The sequence below is a fragment of the Somniosus microcephalus genome, chromosome 14, assembly GCF_052327205.1.
Source record: "Somniosus microcephalus isolate GS21.2 chromosome 14, FLI_Smic_1.0, whole genome shotgun sequence".
Lineage (NCBI taxonomy): Eukaryota > Metazoa > Chordata > Chondrichthyes > Squaliformes > Somniosidae > Somniosus > Somniosus microcephalus.
Window position 1 is genome coordinate 33540051 of NC_141000.1, and position 18296 is coordinate 33558346.

Consider the following 18296-nt stretch of genomic DNA (forward strand, 5'->3'; position numbering starts at 1 on the left):
TCCGCCTGCGGTACAGGTGACCACAACCTCAATTCCTCTTTCAACATTTGCCCCATACCTTCCCTTCCCTCTGGTACTGGTCATCAGTGTCCTCTTGGCCACAATGCTGAAATAAAAGCCATCAAAAAGCAAACTTTCCAATCCAACTTTATACATCTATCCATCCAATATGGCATCAAGAAATCAACTAATCACCCTTATATGCATTTCCTTAGTGACTGTCTTGTGTGTGCCTTTGCCTATCCTACTGATGTCACGCAGTGTTACCCCAGTGGCTGCAGCATGGCTAGTGGAATGTTGCTGACTTTCAGTGGGGGCCACTTGCAGGTGGACCTTAAAGAGCTGGTGGCTGGGAGTGTGAAATCGAGTGACGGTGTTTCGCCTTCACTCTCCTCTCCCTTTTCTTGGTCACCCACTGGCTGGGCAGGCTGAATTTCTTGGGTATGTGAAATGAGGAAGGCACAAAAGGTAGAGTTGTGGCGAGGGGAGAGCGGGAAAGCAAGAGGTGCATGCGAGAAGGAGGATAAGGTATGAGGACACCAGCATCTTGTAGCCTTTCAACCCCGCCGCTGGCCAAGATCTCATCCATGCCCCTGTCAAGAATGGCCAGCACTGTCTCCTCCAAGAGGGTGAGATGAAGCTAGGAATGGGAGGTGTGCCTCGTGATTGGTACAGATTGTTGGTAGGTGAGTGACTGGGGGTACAGGGGAGTTGTGCATTGAGAAGTGTGTGAGGCTAGTGGTGCAGTTGGTAGGAGGCGGCTTTTGAAGGTGCATTCACTGACCCTGACCACTGGTCTGAGGTTATGAAGCTTCTTTGGGCACTGGAGCCAGGTGATGGGGGCGACACTGCTGGCAGCGATGGCCTCAGTGATGTACTCCCACATCGTTCTTTCTGGAGAGCCTCCTGGCCCCTGTGGGTGGAGGGCCTCTCTTGCAGTGTTGACCCTCTGCACAAGGCTGGAGTGCTGCGTGCGAGACCCTGGGTACCCCTTCCCTGGCTTGCTGAGCCATTTGTGTTAGTGCTCAAGCACTTTTCCCCATTTTTTTTTATGTGCGGAAGGGAATTCAGGTTTAAGAGCTGAAGACTCCCATTTGGGAATTATTTTTAATGTTAATTTCTTTTTCAGAAGGCAGTTGTGCTGTAAGGGCTAAAAACTGCCTATTTTTACATCATTTTAATTTTTTTAATTTCAGAAGGCAGCGTCCCTTTAAGAGAGCGAACTGCTTTCTGAAATGACAGCTTCGCTTTCAGAAAGGCTGTTCTACCTGCAACGCGCTTCAGCCACGCTACATTGGGGCCTCCTGCCGGGACGAATGCCACCTGACCAGCGTTGCACTATGAGTTAAGTGCTGGGCTAATGTTAATTAGTCCCCAGTGCCAATTTTTCAGTCCTGCCAACGGCACCATTTTTGTTGGCTGTTAACACCTGGCCACGGTGGCACCGGCAGATTTTGTGGTGGTCATGAATTTCTAGGCCTTAGTGTCTTACAACTGTGTCTTAGAAACCCATAACATGGCTGCTTTAGGTCTGATGAATTCCCTCCCATTTCTGCGAGGTATAACTAAATGGTTGGGAAAAATGAACTGAAGAAACCAGGTTGAGACAGCTTCTCATATTTCAGATCAAAAGTGTCTTTCCCTCACAAAGCACGTTTCTTTGAAGAAACGCCAAGCCTTTTCTCAAAAGGCAGGCATCCAATATTAATTATTTCTATCATCCGAGTGAATAGGAAATGGAAAAAACTTCCCTGGCTGTCCAATGACTTGTTGATAACATCAAGCTCGAGGCAAAGCCCACTGGAATTTTACACTTGGGTATCACAGCCCTCTTTGTGAAACAATATCCATCAACAAACTATCGCATGCCATCAAACGTCCCAGAGACTGCAGAAAATTTAATATATTGCTTCCAGATGAGAGTATATATGCACATGACCTAGAGGCTCACAAGACAAAAGTACAGTAACATCCATTTATATAGTGCCTTTAACATAGAAAACATTCCAAGGCATGTTAAACAGGGGGTAAAATATAAATAGATAAAGGAATGGATTTTAAAGGTGGTGAGGAGAGATGAAGGGGTTCTGGAAGGGAGTTCCAGAGAGTAAGGTTAAGTCAGCTGAAGGCTCTGCCACCAATACAAAAACACCAACTTGTATTTATATAGCGCCTTTAACGTAGTAAAGCGTCCCAAGACGCTTCACAGGAGTATTAAAAGACTAAAAATTTGACACTGAGCCACATAAGGAGAAATTAGGGCAGGTGACCAAAAGCTTGGTCAAAGACGTAGGTTTTAAGGAGCATCTTAAAGGAGGAAAGAGAGGTGGCGAGGCGGAGCGGTTTAGGTGGGGAATTCCAGAGCTTAGGGCCTAGGCAACAGAAGGCACGGCCACCAAAGGTTGAGCGATTATAATCAGGGATCCTCAAGAGGGCAGAATTAGAGGAGCGCAAATATCTCGGGGGATTGTGGGGCTGAAGGAGATTACAGAGATAGGGAGGGGCGAGGCCATAGAGGGATTTGAAAACAAGGATGAGAATTTTGAAATTGCAGCGTTACTTAACTGGGAGCCAATGTAGGTCAGCGAGCACAGGGGCGATGGGTGAACGGGACTTGGTGCGAGTTAGGACACGGACAGCCAAGCTTTGGATCACCTCAAGTTTACATAGGGTAGAATGTGGGAGGCCAGCCAGGTGTGTGTTGGAATAGTCAAGTCTAGAGGTAACAAAGGCATGGATGAGGGTTTCAGCAGCCAATGGTGGGGAGAAGGGAGGGAGCAGGGGGCAGAAAAGGTCAGAGTTGAGGGACTGTAAGGAGGTTCAGCGATAGGGTGGGTAATGGCTATGGAAGGATTTGAAGAGAGGTCGAGGATGAGGATTTTACATTAAATGTGTTGGGGGGCTGGGAGCCAATGTAGATCAATGAGGATGGCTGATGGAGCGGAATGGAGGAGTGGGATTTAGTGCTGAACAGAATGTGGGTGGCAGCATTTTGGGCCATTTGGAATTTATGGAGGGTGAAGAATGGGAGGGTTGGAAGGAAGATAATACTAACTCTAGAAATGATAAAAACACAGGTAAGGATCTCAGTGGCATAGGGCAGAGGTGGGAAATGTTACAACAGTGGAAATAATTCTTGGTAATGGACAGGAGGTGGGATTTGCAGTTTAGCTCAGGGGTTTGACCGGCAAGATTCTGCACGGTCTGGTTCAGCTGAGCGAGTGGGGGGGAGGGGGGGGGGGGGGGGGGGGGGAGTCAATGGCGAGGGAGCAGAGTCTGTGGTGAGAACTGAAGCAACGGCATTGATCTTCCCGATATTTAACTGGGGAATTTGTTACTTATCCATGTCTTCAAAGGAAAACTTAACAGAATCTTTAGGAAGGAAACCTGCCATCCTATATGTGACGCCAGTCCTACACCAACATGGTTGACTCTTATCTGTCCTTTGAAGTAGCCTAGCATGCCACTCAGTTGTAACTACCTACCCAAGACAACTAGGGATGGGCAATTAATGTTGACCATCCTAGTAAGGCCTACATCTTGAGAATGAACTAAAAAAAACACAGCTACCATGGCTTCCATTTTAAAAGCCCTAGCTTTGCTACAATTTCAGTGGAAGGAAATGTTAAAATGTGAAACAGAATTCCACTTTCCATCGCCATGGGGATGGGGAGCAATCAACTACAGCTCCTGCCCCAAATCAATGCGATGCTTAACGGTTCAATATGGCAAATATAATTATTAGGTTGAAATGAGGTACAACTCTGCATGGAATGAAGTTGTGACAGCTGGGTTGACTTTATTTTTGTAGATAATCCAGAAAAATAAAACCATCCAACAACATGAATAGTCTGGCCCTTGATGTTACCACAAGTTCACATCACAAATAGATTTTTCAAAGTAGCACATCCTAATCTGTTCAGAAAGAGTAGTGCACCCCAATGGCTCAATGAGTTATATAATAACTAGCTAAGCCATACAGAGAAAGAATGTCAGTCCTTTGTGTGGTCCCTCGTTTAGGCTGATATAATTAGGGTGGCAGTAGGGTGACTACAGTTGGCCTCAGCCTTCGTGGGTAAATATTATTCGTTCATTTATTGCCCAACCCTAATTGCCCTCGAGAAGGTGGTTCCGGGATTTTGACCCAGCGACGATGAAGGAACGGCAATATATACTTCCAAGTCAGGATGGTGTGCGACTTGGAGGGGAATTTGGAAGTGGTGGTGTTCCCATGCGCCTGCTGCTCTTGTCCTTCTTGGTGGTAGAGGTCGTGGGTTTGGGAGGTGCTGCCGAATAAGCCTTGGTGAGTTGCTGCAGTGCATCTTGTAGATGGTACACACTGCAGCCACGGTACGCCGGTGGTGGAAGGAGTGAATGTTTAAGGTGGTGGATGGGGTGCCAATCAAACGGGCTGCTTCGTCTTGGATGGTGTCGAGCTTGAGTGTTGTTGGAGCTGCACTCATCCAGGCAAGTAGAGAGTATTCCATCACACTCCTTACTTGTGCCTTGTAGATGGTGGAAAGGCTTTGGGGAGTCAGGAGGGGAGACACTCGCCGCAGAATACCCAGCCTCTGACCTGCTCTTGTTGCCACTCTTCTTCTTCTTAGGCAGTCCCTCGGAACCGAGGATGACTTGCTTCCACATTAAAAATGAGTTCTCAGGTGACTGATGAGTCCAATGCTGGACCTACAGTCTCTGTCACAAGTGGGGCAGACAGTGGTTGAAGGGGCGGGTGGGTGGGGTGCTTGGGTTGACGTGCGCCCCTTGCGCTGCCTGGCTTGGCTTCCACTTGCTCCCGGCGAAGAGACTCGAGGTGTTCGGCGCCTTCCCAGATGCTTCTCCTCCATTTTGTGCGGTCTTGGGCCAGGGATTCCCAGGTGTCGGTGGGGATGTTACACTTTTTTAAGGAGGCTTTGAGGGTGTCCTTGAAGCGTTCCCTCTGCCCACCTGGGGCTCTCTTGCCGTGCCGGAGCTCCGAGTAGAGCGCTTGTTTTGGGAGTCTCGTATCGGGCATGCGGACAATGTGACCCGTCCATCGGAGCTGATCGAGCGTGGTCAAAGCTTCGATGCTGGGGATGTTGGCCTGAGGAAGAACACCGACGTTGGTGCGCCTATGGATTTGCAGGATCTTGCGGAGGCAGCGTTGGTGGTACCTCTCCAGTGCTTTGAGATGCCTGCTGTACATGGTCCATGTTTCTGAGGCATACAGCAGGGCGGGTATCACTGCTGCTCTGTAGCACAGTACTTGTTGCCACAGTATTTATGTGGCTAGTCCACTTAAATTTCTGGTCAATGGTGACCCCCCAGGATATTGATGGTGGGGGATTTGGCGATGGTAATGCCGTTGAATGTCAAGGGGCGGAGGTTAGACGCTTGCTTGTTGGAGATAGTCATTGCCTGGCACTTGTGTGGTGCGAATGTTACCTGCCACTTATCAGCCCAAGCCTGAATGTCGTCCAGGTCTTGCTGCATGCAGGCATGAACTGCTTCATTGTCTGAGGAGTTGCGAATGGCACTGAACACTGTGCAGCCATCAGCGAACATCCCCACTTCCGACCTTATGATGGAGTGAAGGAAATTGATGAAGCAGCTGAAGACGGTTGGGCCTGGGACACTGCCCTGAGGCTGTGATGATTGATTTCCAACCACTGCAACCATCTTCCTTTATACTAGGCATGACTCCAGCCAGTGGAGAGTTTTCCCCCCAATTCCCATTGACTTCAATTTTACTAGGGCTCCTTGATGCCACACTCGGTCAAATGCTGCCTTGATGTCAAGGGCAGTCACTCTCACCTCACCTCTGGAATTCAGCTCTTTTGTCCATGTTTGGACCAAGGCTGTAATGAGGTCTGGAGCCAAGTGGTCCTGGCAGAAGCCAAACTGGGCATCAGTGAGCAGGTTTTTGATGAGTAAGTGCCGCTTGATAGCACTGTCGATTACACCTTCCATCACTTTGCTGATGATTGAGAGTAGACTGATGGGGCAGTGATTGGCCAAATCGGATTTGTCCTGCTTTTTGTGGACAGGACATACCTGGGCGGTTTTCCACATTGTCGGATAGATGCCAGTGTTATAGCTGTACTGGAACAGTTTGGCTAGAGGCGTGGCTAGTTCTGGAGCACAAGTTTTCAGCATGACAACTGGGATGTTGTCAGGGCCCATATCCTTTGCTGTATCCAGTGCACTCAGCCGTTTCTTGATATCACGTGGAGTGAATTGACTGAAGACTGGCTTCTGTGATGGTGGGGACCTCAGGAGGATGCAGGATCATCCACCTGGCACTTCTGGCTGAAGATGGTTGCAAACGCATCAGCGTTGTCTTTTGCACTCATGTGCCGGGAGGTTTTTATGCATTTGGATCTGTTGTAGCTAATTCCTCAGTTTCAGTGGCATCAGACACTCCCTTAAGTGGTCTCAGCATCTTATTCTTACAGGAGCCGGCTGGCCTATATCTACTTGTACAATTGCAGAACCCGAGGATGGAACAGTAGCATCCTCTTGTGATCTGGATCAGATCGCTGTATCTGTTGCACGTGTATTTCTCTAATTTCTCCAACTGTGAATGAACATCCACTCCCTCCACCGCTGGTGCACCGTTGCTTCAGTGTGTACTATCTACAGGATGCACTGCAGCAACTCACCAAGGCTTCTTTGGCAGCCTCTCCCACACTCGCAACCTCCACCAATTAGAAGGACATGGTGCATGGGAACACCATCACCTCCAAGTTCCCCTCCAAGTTACACACCATACTGACTTGGACATATATTGCTGTTCCTTCATTGTCGCTGGATCACAATCCTGGATCTCCCTACCAAATAGCACTGTGGGAGTACCTTTACCACACAGACTGCAGCAGTTCAAGTAGAAGGCCCATCGCCACCTTCTCAAGGGGAACTCGGGATGGTCAATAAATGCTGACCTTGCCAGAGATGTCCACATCCTGAGAATTAAAAACAAGTTAACACTAGATAAGACATGACAGAGGGGAAGATAATGCAGTGTTGCAGCTTCTGAGCATTATCCAGCAATCCTTGCTGGAAGTACTTGTGGACCTGACTGGGGACCAAACTGAGCTTAGCTGTGTTGTCAAATAGGCTGCTGACATTTGCTGTGAAGGCTCACAACTGAATAATGGTCACTTTGGTAAAGGGGTGAAGGGTGGCCGACACCCATGGAACCGTACCTTCAGGAAAGTAGAGGAGAAAACTGCAGAGGAGGGTAAAAAAACAAGGAGCTACTAATTCTTTGACATTTTTGTGATATGGCCCAGTACTCCCATTTGGATTTTAAGTAGTTTATTTTGATCATAGTTGTCAGAATGTCAAAACCATTGAACGGATTCCACAATACCCATGATCCGCTTTTCCATCTAATGAAGCTGCAACTAAACCTAAGGAGAGTGTCCCGTAGTTACCTCACTCTCAGGTTAGGAAGACTCAGAACTCCAACCTGACTGTGAAGACCAACTCCTCCAAATCCAACTGTTCTAATGAACAAACTCTGATCTAAAGAACTCAAACAATAAGCCTAACAAATACAGGAAAAAGTTAACACGGCAACTAGGCTCAGGGATACAGCTCCTCCCAGCAAACCCATTTTCAACATTATTTTATTAATTTCCAGTTGAGAGGTCATAAGGGCATAAGAAATAGGAGCAGGAGTAGGCCATACGGCCCCTCGAGCCTGCTCCACCATTCAATAAGATCATGACTGATCTTCTACCTCAACTCCACTATCACCGTAGCCCCTGAGTCCCTTCACAAAAAACATGAGAAGAACAAAATGAAAATTTAGTGAAGAGACGATTGTAAATCCTGTATCTCGGTTCAAGTAGTAACGGCTTAATCCAATACCATTTGTATTGTGGAACATGTTTGCACAGCACTTCCCTTTAACAAATCTGTGAGCTCCAAGTCTCACAGATTAGTAGTTAACATGTGCCAGTGACAGCAATGTCATGACTTGTGAAATGAAACCTCTGAAGATTTACAGATCTTTCTTCAGAGTATATACAAGAACTCAGGTTGGGCTGGAATGAAGCAAGGGCACTTACTCTGAGTCACTTGAGAATTTTCTTTCTGATAATACCAATGATTGCAATGTTAATTTTCCCATTTAACATGGTGACAAAATATGAAGAGTCCCAGAGGTCACGTGCTTCCATTTCCCCTTTTAAAATGTTAGCACCCTTCAAGTTTCTTTTTCAAACCTGTTGAGTATTTGCCTGTCTTCATCCCAACCCTAAATCCAAAAAAAGATTTTGGATTAAAAATAATTGATGAAATTACCTCAGGGACTCCCATTTTCCTGCAGGCTTCTAGAAAGTTTTCCACATTTCTCCTGCATTTTGCCATGCTCAGTTTAGGCTGTAAGACAAGTACACGGCCCTTTTAAAGTATGCATTTTCAAAAGTATTTACTCAGATAGTACAATATACTGATCACTTCAGAAATCTAGAGTCTGGAACCATTTATACTTACAAAATGAGGGTGACTTCTTTGTTCTAGTAAGGTGGACCCCTTGACCTTGCATCATGTCCCCATGCCGTCTAACATATCTGGCCCAGGATGTCGGCAGCCAAGCATCTCACAGGACTCTGGAAAGTTCTCTCTCTCTGGGCACAGAGAGTTGAGCGAGAGTGTCCAAGGAGACAGTTTCTTTGATATTCCTACCCTTCTTGTGGGGGAGCATCTGGTTTTGGTTGTCCTTCCCCCTGTCTGTGTGTGTGAGCTTAGTTCAGTAGTAACACTCTTATCTCTCAGCCAGAAGGTTGTGGGTTCAAGCCCCACTGCAGGATTTGAGCACACAATCTAGGCTGACACTTCAGTGTAGTACTGAGGGAGCGCAGCACTGTCTGAGGTGCCGTCTTCTGGATGAGACGTTACACGGAGGCCCCATCTGCTTGGTGAGGGGGACATAAAATATCCCATGGTACTACTCAAAGAAGAACATAGGGATTCTATGGTAGCCTGGCTAAAACTCCTCCCTCAACTAATAGCAAAACAGATTAGCTGGTCATTCGTCTCATTGTTGTTTGTGGAATCTTGCAGTGTGCGAATTACTCACAAAACAACAGTGACTACCCTTCTAAAGTAATATATTGGCTGTGGAGCACCGTGGGACGTCCCGAGGATGGCAAAGGCGCTATATAAAATGAAGGTCCTTTCTTCACAGCTTAGATCAGGAATATGTGTACAGATTCGCACCAGTAAGCTGCAGATGTGGTTTTGCATAAGGTGAGCTCCCAATCTTAGCTACATTATCTAGGTTGGTGCTGAGTGATGGTGATGCCCTCCTCCACAGACCCACGGGAGAAGATGAACCAAACTGGGCCACTCTCCTGCTGGTACTGTTGAGAATCCTAGGCAAACATTTGGGGATACTGCATACGAGTAATTTGAAACACGGTGTATGGTAAGTGTAGCGTGCTTGGGAGGAACAGGTGACTTTGGACCTATGGTTCCCAAAGCTCGCAACCACTGGGGATGCCTCGCGTCATGTCTGGGTCTGTTGTAGACTAATTGATAGAGATTGATTACTATGATTCGTCACAACTCCATTATGGTTGTATCATAAGGTAGAAGGAGAACTAGATTGGTCTTTTTTCGTCTAGCAATTCCTATGTTCCTAAAAAGCCATTAACTCCTTATTTTGGCAAAGAATGGTACATGGCACAGGAAACACAAATAAAGGCAAAAAAGTGGACAAGTGTCTGGATACCCATTATTCCATATTGTTTGATTTTTCACTAGGCAGGAGGAAGCCATTAATAAGCAGTTGACCTGCTGGTCAGCTATTGCAGACCATGATCTTACAGTGCTGCATGCAACAAAGACCTCAACCCAAAGACAGGTGGCTGTTCCCTTACTGAAAGTGAAAGACTTACCACTGCTGGTGATGGTACGTGTATACTGAGTACTGATCGCGGGCGAATGTGATTGACTAAGTGACACAGAACCACTCCGTCCATCAAGGCTGCTCCGATTTCTTCTGGCAGATTAACCTTTAGTCTTGTTTCAATATTCTGTGAAACAAGATTCAGTTAGATTTGTGGGAAATACCTGGCTCTAGTTTAATGCAAGTGAAAATGTGAGCACCATAGACTTCTATTCAGATGTCCAAAGAGCCCAATTCTGAAGATATCACACTTCGTATTTCACCATGAATGAATAGCAATTTACCTGTAAGGAATTATGTTGCTAGCAGCTTCCTCATGGGTCGGCAAGCTTAGCTACAGCAGCTGAGCCATAATGACTAAAGGGCCCAGCTGCTTCGCTGCTCGGTGCTAAATCTCAGGCAAAGGCAACTACAAATAGCCTCACCCCCCACTGGCTTACGGAAGATGGCCAGGGTCACTTTTCCTGAATGGCTAGGGTCACTTTTCCTGAATGCTCTTCAACGATCCCTGCTGTAAGTGCACACGTTTGAACATTGGGTGAGGACAGAATCTGACACTCACTATCCTTTCACAGAAGAGGGGAGAAAATGGGCAAAAAAAGAGACACTTTGCCCATGCCTAGGATAATCTTAATAGATACTTAACTGTATCAGGTCTGCCCCAAGATATGATTGTGGGTCCTCTGACTAGACATCTTGGCACATAATAAATGAATGCCTCATTGGCATGGTCGAACCATCCAATGCAAATAAGGTGACTAGTAAGTTTATGTGTAAAAGTTTTAAGCATTTTCTTTTCTGAAGCATAATATAATGGTAATAGTCTGCTAAGCTATATTTTACATTTCAAAGCTGGCACACAACATAGATATGAAAAATAAATCTATATTAAGATTTTAGTATCTACTTAAACTGTGCCTTCATTTATTGAGCCAAAATACTATTATATGCAGCACCTCACCTCCCGGAGTTGTTCTATATGTTCTTTTTCCTCTCTCATTTGTTCCATTTTTCTACGGATTGTAAATTGAGGATCCACGGAGTCTAAATGCCGCACTGACCGAAAGAAAACTGTTGAAAACAGAGGAGGTAAAACTTCACAAGTTATAAAGATGATCTGTCACAATCCTCCTTTCCTAATAATTCCTGTATTTCACTTTAGGTGCTCTTCGTCAAGTGTAATTTACCATCAAGCATCCCACAAGAGTGGGCTTGTTATTCAACCAGGAGAAGGCATCCTGCACAACAGCCAGCACACAATCAGCTTTCTCAGTTAGACCTCTTACACATTAAAAGGCTGAATATATTTCTGTCTTACCAATCAGGAGGTGGAAGTCAACCATGGCTCAGTTGGTAGCACTCTCACCTTTGAGTCAGAATATTGTTGGTTCAAATCCCACTCCAGAAACTTGAGCACAAAATCTAGACCGACACTCCAGTGCAGTACTGAGGGAGCGCTGCACTGTTGGAGGTGCCGTCTTTCGGATGAGACGTTAAAACGAGGCCCTGTATGCCCTCTCAGTTGGATGCAAAAGATCCCATGGCACTATTTTGAACAAGAGCTGGGGAGTTTTCCTTGGTGTCCTGGCCAATATTTATCCCTCAACCAACATCACTAAAACAGATTATCTGGTCACTGTCACATTGCTGTTTGTGGGACCTTGTTCTATGCAAATTGGCTGCTGCGTTTCCAACATTACAACAGTGACTACACTTTAAACGTATTTCATTGGCTGTAAAGCATCTTGGGACCTCCTGAGGTCGTAAAAGGTGCTATATAAATGCAAGTTCTTTCTTTTTATTCTTTTATACTTCAGCTGAAGCAGCCATTAAAAATTTTTTATTTCTATACGTCAACTATTCCACATTCTACACGGTTAACATTTGGGCCCAACGTCCTCTTAGTTTCAGATTCAGCAGGGAGCTAGATCTCAGCAGCCCCCCATCAGACTAACAACTTCTTGCACCCTTCGGAACCACTCCATGGCTCAGCTTTGAACATGGTCACATGTGCTACAAGTCATGTGGCATTTCCCTCAGGAGACGAGTCATGGCTCATGCTGGAGAAGGGGAAAGGACTAGCTAGCTCCAAACTAGAAGGCCTTGATCAGTTTTAAAACAAGATGAGGTGAGTGATATAATTTCTCCCCTTTTGAGTTCCAAGTTCGATTTTAACCCTAAGAAAGCATAATAAGTGAGCTGTGAAATTACATCAGCTCATGTGTTGCTCTAAAAGAACAGCATCAGCTGGAGTCCAATGAATCACAGAATCAGATAGCGCAGGAGGCTATTCGGTCCATCGCATCTGTGCCAGCTCAGAGATCTGTCCACTTACTCCCATTCCCTGCACCTTGTTAAATTTTTCTTTTTCAAATATTCATCCACTTATCTTTTAAAAGACAACCCAGGAATAGGTATAGCTACAGGGCTTTTTCCAAGTGGTTAGCTTCTTTGAGGCTGTGGCAGCCTTTGTTACTTTTCTAGGTTGCATGTATACCCTTGTCCCAATTCATACTGACCTTCCCAGATCCTGACGCTGCATTTTCTGATCCCACATCTCTGCATCTGCTCCTGATTATTCACTCTCAACAATCCTGCATCTCTGCTTTTAATCATTTCAAATTGCAGGAATTACAATAATGGATCTTGACACACCAGAAACAGGGGAGTGGGACACAAGTTGGGGCTATCCCAGCCTTCCCCCAGGCTCAAAAAACACTCTGTTCCCTACAGAGAGAACAGACTGGGCAATTAAGATAATCCAGCATCTTCGTTGCACCTCTCGAGAGTGCTACCAGGAGGGCCTTCTGACATTCTAGCACATCTGGAGGTCAGGACAGATGTGACATAGAACAACTGAGTCAATTAGAAGGGAAAAGGAAAGAAAATAAGTCTACACTAATGATATACGTTTAAAAGAGGCTATGTGGTGCACCAAAGGAAGAGATTCTCAATGCTACAATTAATATTGGCTTAAAAAGGTCTATTGCGAAGGATTTTTACACCCCTCTTTATTTCTTAACATCATGCTTCTCAATGACACCTGGCCTGCTTCCGAACAAATAGGTCGTGCCTTACAAATTTGATAGAGTTCTTTGAGGATGTCACTAGCGTAGTGGATAATGGAAATCCAGTAGATATTGTCTACCTGGACTTTCAGAAAGCCTTTGATAAGGTACCTCATACATCCAGATCCTATCTTGTGAAGTAACCGAGTATCAGTAGGAATTTGAAACGCTGGATTAGAAATTGGCACCAATCCCGCAGTCAGAAAGTTGTAGTTAACGGATTTGGTTTAGCCTGGAGGAACATTACCAGTGATGTCCCCAGGTATCGGTCCTAGGCCCGCTCTTCATGGTCTTTAATGACCTGGACAGTGGTGTTGTGAATATGGTAAGTTTTCAGATGATACCAAAATCTGTTTAAAGGTTAAGAAGAGTGCAATCAAATCAAAAAAGATTTAGATGCACTAAGGGAGTGGTTCACACGTTGGCAAAAGGCATTTAATTTATATAAATATAGCGTCACGTGTGTTGGTAGAGCCAACATGCATAATTTCCAGGGAACAATACTGAAAGAGGTTGAGAAAGAAAAAGACCGAGGTGTTATTGTGCACAGATCACTGAAAGTCCATCACCAATGTCGGAAAGGATTTTTCCTCTCCCAGGAGATTACATGGCTGTGAGGGGGGTTGGGGGGAGAAAGAAGTGTTTAGCCATGATGCTCTGGCCATCATGGTATGGGGCAGGTTTGATTGGCCAGCTGGTCTTTTACTGCCCGTCAATTTCAGATGTTCGTATACATGCACATTCAAAAATAGGATGCCGAAGTCACAGTAAGAAATACAATTGGCAGGAAAATTTCAGGCCTAAAAGCCTGAAGGTGGCCTTGCCATCCTGAGGTGCCAAATCCCTACTGTTACTTGCCTGTTATGGAGAGGAGAATGCTGAGGAAAATGGAAACAGCAAACTCAATATTACTCACTATGAACTGGAATAGGTGGACAAAGGGGACAATTGGTTTTATCTAAAAGTGGTTCATTAATACGTAGCCAATAAAACTTTGAAGGCTGGTCGAGATGGTGTAATGTGTTGAAATATTAACTTTCATAAACAATTAAAGATCTGCACAAATAATGCTTAGAGTGGGGAAAATCAATGAAGATACAGGTATCAGAATTTGTAGTGAAGATAATTGTTGGCAATTTTGAAATCCCATAGGTCTTAAGTGCAAAAACTTGCCCTCCACAGCATACTATTAAATACTCAAGATAACAGAACACAGGCTTATATTTGAAACTACCAAGAGGAAGGATAATATCTATTTATTGGCTCAGAAGAGCAAGATGTAGAATCAGTTTGGGTGGAGATAAGAAATAATAAGGGAAAGAAGTCACTAGTGGGCATAGTCTATAGGCCCCCTAACAGTAGCTACACTGTTGGACAGAGTATAAATCAAGAAATAAGGGAGGCTTGTAAGAAAGGCACAGCAATAATCATGGGTGATTTTAATCTTCATATTGACTGGACAATCAAATTGGCCAAGGTAGCCTCAAGGAAGAGTTCATAGTGTGTATCTGGGATGGTTTCCTAGAACAATACGTTGTGGAACCAACCAAGGAGTAGGCTATCTTAGATCTGGTACTGTGTAATGAGACAGGATTAGTAAATGATCTCATAGTAAAGGATCCTCTAGGAAAGAGTGATCATAGCATGGTTGAAATTCAAATTCAATTAGAGGGAGAGAAAGTTGGGTCTCAAACCAGTGTCCTGATCTTAAAAAAAGGCAATTACAAAGGTATGAAGGCAGAGTTGGCTAAAGTGGACTGGGAAAATAGATTAAAGGGTAAGATGGTTGATAAACAATGGCAGACATTTAAGGAGATATTTAATAACTCAACAAAAATATACCCCAATGAGAAGGAAAGACTTCAAGAGAAGGGAGAACCATCCGTGGTGAACTAAGGAAGTAAAGGATGGTATCAAATTGAAAACAAAGGCATACAATGTTGCCAAGATTAGTGGAAGGCCAGAGGATTGGGAAATTTAAAAAACCCAGCAAAGGGCGACTAAAAAAATAATAGAGAAGATGGATTATGAGAGTAAACTGGCAAGAAATATAAAAACAGATAGTAAGAGCTTCTACAGGTATACAAAAAGGAAGAGAGTAGCTAAAGTAAACGTTGGTCCCTTAGAGAATGAGACTGGGGAATTAATAATGGGGAACAGGGAAATGGCAGAGACTTTGAACAAATATTTTGTATCAGTCTTTACAGCAGAAGACACTAAAAGCATCCCAATAACACATAATCAAGGGGCTATAGGGAGGGGGGAACTTGAAACAACCATCATCACTAAAGAAAATAATGGGACTAAAGGTGGACAAGTCCCCTGGACCTGATGGCCTGCATCCTAGGGTCTTAAAAGAAGTGGTTGCAGAGATAGTGGATGCATTGGTTGCAATCTACCAAAATTCCCTGGATTCTGGAAAGGTCCCAGCGGATTGGAAAACCGCAAATGTAATGCCCCTATTTAAGAAGGGAGGGAGACAGAAAGCAGGAAACTATAGACCAGTTAGCCTCACATCTGTCATTGGGAAAATGCTGGAGTCCATTATTAAGGAAGTAGTAGCAGGACATGTAGAAAATCATAATACAGTCAAGCAGAATCAGCATGGTTTTATGAAAGGGAAATCACATTTGACAAATTTGCTGGAGTTCTTTGAGGATGTAACGAGCAGGGTGGATAAAGGGAACCAGTGGATGTGGTGTGTTTGGACTTCCAGAAGGCATTCGATAAGGTGCCACATAAAAGGTTACTGCACCAAGATAAGAGCTCACGGGGTTGGGGGTAATATATTAGCATGGATGGACAGAGGATTGGCTAACTAACAGAAAACAGAGAGTTGGGATAAATGGGTCATTTTCCGGTTGGTAAACGGTAACTAGTGGGGTGCCGCAGGGATCAGTGCTGGGGCCACAACTATTTACTATCTATATTAATGACTTGGATGAAGGGACCGAGTGTAATGTAGCCAAATTTGCTGATGATACAAAGATAGATGGGAAAGCAAGTTGTGAAGAGGACACAAATAATCTGCAAAGGGATATAGACAGGCTAAGTGAGTGGGCAAACATTTGGCAGATGGAGTATAATGTGGGAAAGTGTGAGGTAAGACAAGTAAAAAAGCAAATTATTATTTAAATGGAGAGAGATTACAAAATGCTGCAGTACAGAGGGACCTGGGGGTCCTTGTGCATGAAACACAAAAAGTTAGCATGTAGGTACAGCAAGTAATCAGGAAGGCAAATGGAATGTTGGCCTTTATTGCAAGGGGTTTGGAGTATAAAAGCAGGGAAGTCCTGCTACAGCTGTATAGGGTATTGGTGAAACCACACCTGGAGTACTGTGTACAGTTTTGGTCTCCTTATTTAAGAAGGGATATATTTGCATTGGAGGCAGTTCAGAGAAGGTTCACGAGGTTGATTCCTGAGATAAGTGATTGGGCAAGAACTTGGCAAATGGAATATGATGTGGAGAAATGTGAAGTTAGCCACTTTGGTAGGAAAAATAGAAAAGCAGAGTATGTTTTAAATGGTGAGAGATTGGGAAATGTTGGTGTTCAGAGGGACCTGGGTGTCCTTGTACACGAATCACTGAAAGTTAACATGCAGGTACTGCAAGCAATTAGGAAAGCAAATAGTATGTTGGCCTTTATTACAAGAGGATTTGTGTATAAGAGTAAAGATGTCTTACTGCAATTATATAGGGCCCTGGAGAGAGCACACCTGGAGTATTGTGTACAGTTTTGGTCTCCTTAACTAAGGAAGGATATACTTGCCATGGTGCAATGAAGGTTCACCAGACTGGTTCCTGGGATGGGGGGATTGTCCTATGAGGACAGATTGAATAGACTAGGCCTATATTCTCCAGAGTTTAGAAGAATCAGAGGTGATCTCATTGAAACATACAAAATTCTTACAGGGCTTGACAGGGTAGATGCAGGGAGGATGTTTCCCCTGGCTGGGGAGTCTAGAACCAGGGGTCATAGTCTCAGAGTAAGGGGTCGGCCATTTAGGACTGAGATGAGGAGAAATTTCTTCACTCAGAGGGTGGTGAATCTTTGGAATTCTCTACCCCAGAGGGCTGTGGAGGCTCAGTCGTTGAGTATATTCAAGACAGAGATCAATAGATTTTTGAATATTAAGGGAATCAAGGGATATGGGGATAGTGCAGGAAAGTGGAGATGAGGTAGAAGATCAGCCATGATCTTATTGAATGGCGGAGCAGGCTCGAAGGGCCAACTGGCCTACTCCTGTTCCTATTTCTTATGTTCTTATGAAGGGGTTGACTTATGAAGAAATGTTGAGCAGGTTGGGCCTATACTCATTGGAGTTTAGAAGAATGAGAGGTGATCTTATTGAAACATATAAGATACTGAGGGGGCTCGACAGGGTAGATGCAGAGAAGATGTTTCCCCTCATGGGGGAATCTAGAACTAGGGGGCATAGTTTCAGAATAAGGGGTCGCACATTTAAAACTGAGATGAGGAGGAATTTCTTCTCTCAGAGTCGTAAATCTGTGGAATTCTCTGCCCCAGAGAGCTGTGGAGTCTGGGTCATTGAATATATTTAAGGTGGAGATAGACAGATTTTTGAACAATAAGGGAGTGAAGGGTTATGGGGAGCGGGCAGGGAAATGGAGCTGAGCCCAAGATCAGATCAGCCACGATCTCATTAAATGGCGGAGCAGGCTCGAGGGGCCAAATGGCCTACTCCTGCTCCTATTTCTTATGTTCTTAAAATTTCTTAAGGTTTCTGGCTGGAAAGAAGGTAGTGGCAGAGAACTGGACAGGCTGAAAGTAGAGTCAGCAGTGACAGTGTATAATGACTGAATTGCACTGCCACACCTTTAACTACTCAACAGCTTCCCGCTCTATTTCCATTTCTTTTGTACTTCAAATGATTCTGTCTGTAGTCTTGTTTTTCTCATTTCCTGCACTTCTTTTCTGGACGGGGTGACTGACAGTGAGTACCGTTCAGCGAGCACCAGCAGTTCTCCAGCACTTCGCCAAAGAAGGTCATGCTTCATGTGAACCTAGATAGGGACTGCTGAAGGGTAAGGACATAGGAACAGGAGTGGGCCATTTAGCATGATGTGCTACAACAATCCTAAACTAATCCCACTGGCCTGTCCTCTCCCTGTAACTTCCTTTGCTTCAAATATTTATCTGCTTTTCCCTTCACAGATGGACAGAAAAACAGAACATTTCCTACCACAGTATTCCCTGTGCACAAAGACCTTTATCACACATATAAATTTCACATATTCTTCGTATAAATGTTATCCTTCAATTTTTGACGTACTACTGTAGTGATCATTTTCAAGTTGTGTCAGCA

At 44.7% G+C, this 18296-nt stretch overlaps 1 protein-coding gene across 6 annotated transcripts in view; it reads right to left on the reverse strand.

Moving 5' to 3' along the window:
* lrch1 (leucine-rich repeats and calponin homology (CH) domain containing 1) overlaps window positions 1-18296 on the reverse strand; it is a 247116-nt gene that overhangs the window by 16394 nt on the left and 212426 nt on the right. For all 6 annotated transcript variants that reach the window (XR_015080796.1, XR_015080797.1, XR_015080795.1 and 3 more), the window contains 3 exons: window positions 10860-10969; window positions 9888-10025; window positions 8290-8367 (listed from right to left, as the gene is read on the reverse strand). Coding sequence is in view for 2 of the 6 variants with exons in the window: in XM_086006477.1 (XP_085862603.1) it covers window positions 8290-8367; window positions 9888-10025; window positions 10860-10969 (326 nt within the window). In the remaining 4 variants the exon portion in view is untranslated. The remainder of the gene's footprint in view (window positions 1-8289; window positions 8368-9887; window positions 10026-10859; window positions 10970-18296) is intronic.